Source organism: Atractosteus spatula, chromosome 13 (assembly GCF_055471065.1).
Source record: "Atractosteus spatula isolate fAtrSpa1 chromosome 13, fAtrSpa1.hap1, whole genome shotgun sequence".
Classification (NCBI taxonomy): Eukaryota; Metazoa; Chordata; class Actinopteri; order Semionotiformes; family Lepisosteidae; genus Atractosteus; species Atractosteus spatula.
In genome coordinates, this window is record NC_142718.1 from 37,198,547 (window position 1) to 37,203,804 (window position 5,258).

The window sequence follows — 5,258 nt, forward strand, 5'->3', positions numbered from 1 at the left end:
TTAACACAAGTCCATGATGCGCCGGAAGGAGCCGATCCTGGGGCTCATGCCTCCCCAGTCGCTGAACCTCCTGTACTCTCCAGGCCTCAGGAAGTACTGCCTGCCTCTGTAGTTGGGCTGCTCGTAGAAGAGCCAGTAGCCCTCCATCACATTGCAGGAGTGGATGTCATGGTAACGGAAGCGGTCGTACACAGACTCGCAGTCGTCCATGAACTCCATCATCTGGCCTCCGAAGCCTTCTCTCTCATAGATCCTCATCCTGTAGGAGCCTTGGTACTGTCAGCAGAAACATACACATATGTTTTACTGGTCTGAAACAAGCAGGATATGTAAAACCCTGGAGTCTTTATTGGCTTGCATTTAGAGCTCTTCAGTGCCCCATCCTAGCATCCTACCTCCCACTACCTACCAGACATTGTCATCAGTATCAATATTGCATCAGGACGTATGAGCTGGATTGGATTAGATTAACGTTGCAGCACTTACAGGCTACATCCTGTTTACTTAGTCATGCAAAGCTGCCACATGTGATCTGTTCTGCAAAAGTCCAGATTTCCATAGGTTTTAAATAGAAGCTTACGTGAGGAATCATCCTGCAGGACCTGATGCAGTCGTTGAAGCCCATCCAACGCTGGTAGTCGGGATACTCGCCCCTGCGCAGGAAGTACTGGTAGCCCATGTAGTTGGGGCGCTCGAACACCATCCAGCAGCCGCTCTCCACTCGGATGGAGTTGCAGCGGCTGAAGTAGGAGTGCATGTCAGCGCAGTCGCTGCTGCACTCATAGGAGCGCCCCCCGAAGTTCCTGTCCTCGTAGAAGATGATCTGTGTTCCAACAGGGAGAGCAATCAATTTCTCAGCTTCTTCCTGGGTTTGTTTAAATCAGCAAGTACAAATCTACTGTATAGCTTCCAGAAATAAAGGAAACAAGACGCAAAGCTTTTTTCCTTTTTTAATTACTGTAATTGCATTGCACATCAATGAATTCAAAAGAGAACAAACATCTACTCTCAAACTTCTGACAGCAGCAGAGAACTGCCTGGTACCGGACAGCCATGCTGTCTTGTCAATCAGAGCATTGAGGACAGTAATTCTTTAATGTGACTGCCAACAATATTCATAACATTTGAGTGTAGGGCCTCCAATTTGCAGACCTTTAGAGGTTCTAAACTTGCTATCATCTGCGATTTAAATTATTTAAGTGTTATCATTAACAATGAATGAGGGATTTTCTCCCATGCTAATTGACTGCAACTCATATGAAATTGCTGTTCTTTAAAATTTAACCTAATGAACATCAGCTTGCATTGTCTGTTCCAGTATCTAATGTCTGGAGCATGAGCCAGTGCTCCTCTTACCTTCCCCATGGTGTCCTGGATGACAGATGCCCTGTGGCTCACACTGCCCTGCCACCACATTTATACCCCACTTGTACCGCAAGGGGCCTGTGTCCCCATTGTGAGGAAGCCCTGACTCATCAGCACAGCAGAGAGCTGCACCTCTTGTCACAGCAGGTTCCAAAGGGAGATAATCGGGCGTTGTTCGTTTTTTGTGGGGTCAGCTGGTTAATTCCATATTGTTCTTCTTAAAAATGTAGAAAAATAGAATATTCTCTACATCAATACCAGACTGATCCCAAAGCTCAGTATTTTTAAAATGCATTATTTCTCCTCAACACTGATGGATTATTTCACATGGGACAACCCAAGGGTCACGAGCATGTGGGAAAATGACTGATTTTATTTGTTCTAAAGTCAAAGAAAACTATGATTTGGGAAAAGACGCCCGGGCAAATATACATAGCTATTAGGGCAGAATTACCGCCTCACAGCCCTGGGGTCTTGGGGTTCTTTCTAGACTGGGATGCTCTTTCTGTAGACTTTGCATGTTCCCCCATATTCTTGTGAGTTTCCTCCAGTGCTCCAGTTTCCTCCCACCTTTTCAAGACGTGCTGACTGGGTTCACTGACTCTGAAATACAGCCAGTGTGCTTGTGTGTCCCATCCAGGGACTTCCATCCTGACTCTTTGACACAGTCTCCCAGTTGCAGAAACACCAGGATTTGGCAGAAGTTTCATGCTAAATGCTCTACCCCCGTGTGTGCTCCCTGTGTGCGCTCTTGTTAATGTTACACTGCAGATTCTGAAGACACCCACTGGCTTGACTTCTGCTTATCGATGCCCTTGAGTTCTTTGGAAACTTCAGTCAGGTCTTCTCTATTTGAGACAGTACTATGGCATGTGGACTCTCTTATCTGGACTGATTGAAGAGCAGCACTTTATGTTCTTTTGTGGTGGGTGGACCAGAATTGTACAGGATTCTTCACACACAATATAAGACACAATGGCATTCTGATGATGTCCTGCTCCTCAGGCAGGCCGTGTGTGTAGCAAGGGAAGGGCTTTCCACACTGGGACCCTCCCTGGTTGTTGGATTTACATCCTCTAGAACAGGAAGAGGGGTTCTGACACAATAATAACAATTCCTTACACTTACATAACACTTTTCTGGACAATCCACTCAGCTTTACAGGTAATGGGGATCCCCTCCACCACTACCAGTGTGCAGCCCCACCTGGATGATGCGACAGCAGCCATAGTGTGCCAGTATACTCCCCACACACCAGCTCTCAGTGGGGAGGAGGACAGAGTGAGAACCCCCTACTGGCCCCACTAACACCTCTTCCAGCAGCAACCTCAGCTTTCCTAGGAGATCTCCCATCCAGGTACTGACCAGGCTCACACCTGCTGAGTTTCAGTGGGCTGCCAGCTGTGAGTTGCAGGGCGATATAGCTGTTGGCTAGATGGAAGTAGAGGTGTTTTAGCCCTGGTGCATGGGTGCTCTTTATTGCCAGGAGTTCTTAAAATTTATTCATATATTCACCAAAAGCAAAAGACTAGCTATGCATTGGGAGCTCTAATTAAACACTAAGTTCCATGACTTTCAGTTGGCACATGTCTTTCCTAGCTCTTTCCCTTCCTTTGTCTCACTTTTCCAGTAAACAGTACAGCTGTTCAGGCTGTGCATGTTGCAAGGTCTTCCTGTTGAGAATTAGACTAAGCCTGCACTGTGCCCCCCTGTGGTTGTGGTGGTATATATGCATCCTTCTTATAGGAACAGAACAAAAAAAACTGAACCTTTGTATCATGATTGTCATCTGAGAAAATATTGAAACAACTGCCTACCGTTTTATTTTTATTACATCTTTCCCACATTTTAATATTTTAACCAAAGGACTGAATCAATAAATCTTAAAAAAAAAATAAAAAGCTGTTCTATTATTCCTCATGTGTGTGATTATTGCCCTTGTTGTGATGTTAAAGCAAGTAAAGTTCTGCAGGCTCAGTGCTAGCTCGGGTGTGTGAACTTCGTTTTACTTGTGTTCATTATTTACTCTGGACTGAATGTAGAAAAGATGTAGAGGTACAGATTGTTAGCAGCACGAATGACTGCCTCCCTACCGTCTACCTGAACTTACAACTCCTGTCACACCATGTGAAAATGAGATTTCCTTTGCAAGGAAATACATTTTCTTTAGCATGTGTTTTCTCCAGGTGTCCTGGTTCTCTCCCAACATCCAAAGACAGGCTTGCTAGGTTATTGCAGAGGGGAAACACAGCCCACTAATTCACGGCCTGGGATCTCTAAATGCTGTGCAAACGTGTTTATTAAAAGCAGACTCTCTTTGTCTCTGAAAAACTAGTATTAGTTACACATGCACGCTATACTTCTCTCCCAAATTATATCTGGGTTTGGTTCAATTAAAACAATATAAAACACTGCGACGTGAATGACCTTAAAAGGAACAAGTGTTAGCACAATGCCCTGAGGAAGACAGAAGCTAAAATATTGGATGCCAAATTCTCCTTTTAGTTTTCTACTAGAAAAGAATAGGGCTGCCCATGTGTTTGCCTACTGAGCTGGCGATCAAACCACAGCATCAGGATGATGTTGGAGGTCTCAGCTCAGGATGCAGTGTGCTAAAGTGCGACTATCGCGCTGTTTCTCCCTGTGGCTCTCAGTGTTCAGTTTCCCTGAGAGTCACTGCTGCTGGCCGTGGTCATTACTGTGTGGGTGGGAGCTAAGTCCTGCTAACAGATTGCCCTGTTTGAGTTTGCAAATTGTTTGTATTTATGTGATTGTGTGTGTGGGACGTTTGTGTGTGCTTGTGCCTGTGGGATGTGTGTGTGCTTGTGAATGTGGGATGTGTGTGTGTGTCCCTATGTGTGTGAGGTGGGTGTATGTGCTTGTGTGTGTGTGGGGGGGTGTTTGTGTGCATGTGTGTGTGGGATATGTGTGTATGTGTGTATGTGTGTACACGCTGGAGTTCAGAGTTGTTTGTATGTGTGTGATTCTGCATGTGGGACGTGTGTGTGTGCTTGTGCATGTGGGATGTGTGAGCTTGTGTGTGGAACGTGTGTGTGTGCTTGTGTGTGTGGGATGTGTGTTTGGTGGGGGTGTTTGTGTGCATGTCGTGTGGGATATGTGTGTGTGTGCACACTGGAGTTCAGAGTGTCCATCCAGAGTGTAGTCCTGCCTTCCACCCTGTGCTTCTGGGCTTGGATACAGTTTTCCATGTCGTTTTCCAGGAATAAGCATCCTCCAGATGCTGGATGGATAACACTCTGTAAGCGCTAGCACTGATCTTAAGTTCAGTATTTGCATTAAAAACATAACAAGAGTAACAGAAGAGTAACATTTAAATGTCATATGACAGAGTATGGTGTCATTCCTGCATCACCCAAGCATGAATTTTAGAAGAATATTGCCTACGGCTGACTTGGAGATGCACAATAGACCAGAAAAAATCCCCATCCCATCCTTAAAACATGACAGGAATACCCTATTTCTGGAAAGCTTTCTGAGTACCTTGTGGAATTTCAGATTTTCCAGAACTTTAACAGTCAGACTGCATTAAACTGAAATGTGAAATAACAAAAATAGAACTTTACATCTTTTCATCTCAGCATTGAATACGTTTTCTTATCTTAAAAATCTCTTTAAAACTGTAGTTCTCATTTATGTGTGTTATATCCCTCTCATTTCATGTTCATTGAATTTTGCAATTAAAATATACATATATGACAAAGATTATAAATAACAACAATGGAAAAAATGTGTTGTATGGTTGTGTATTAAATAGCACATGTGATAAGGAGGCATTTAACAGAATAATACAATAATATAATGTCATTAAGTTCAAATACTTTTGCTCTTTATTTTTGTTTTTTGAACATGTTCATTTGAAATACGATTGAAAT

General features: G+C 43.9%; 1 protein-coding gene across 1 annotated transcript; it reads right to left on the reverse strand.

The window, feature by feature from the left end:
- LOC148822348 (gamma-crystallin M2-like) lies at positions 1 to 1,416 on the reverse strand. Its single transcript, XM_088930607.1, has 3 exons — positions 1,357 to 1,416; positions 581 to 823; positions 1 to 276 (listed from the first exon to the last, which is right to left on the reverse strand). The coding sequence occupies exons 1-3, from the start codon at positions 1,414 to 1,416 to the stop codon at positions 1 to 3; spliced, it is 579 nt and encodes a 192-aa protein (XP_088786733.1).
- Positions 1,417 to 5,258: the final 3,842 nt, after the last annotated feature.

Bases quoted from the DNA above. Each gene is read 5' to 3' on its own strand.
- LOC148822348 (XM_088930607.1), bottom strand. From the start codon at position 1,416: ATGTGGTGGCAGGGCAGTGTGAGCCACAGGGCATCTGTCATCCAGGAC. The intron at 824-1,356 runs GTAAGAGGAGCA...GTTGGAACACAG, and splicing joins TCCAGGACACCATGGGGAAG to ATCATCTTCTACGAGGACAG. The intron at 277-580 runs GTAAGCTTCTAT...TTCTGCTGACAG, and splicing joins CCTGCAGGATGATTCCTCAC to TACCAAGGCTCCTACAGGAT.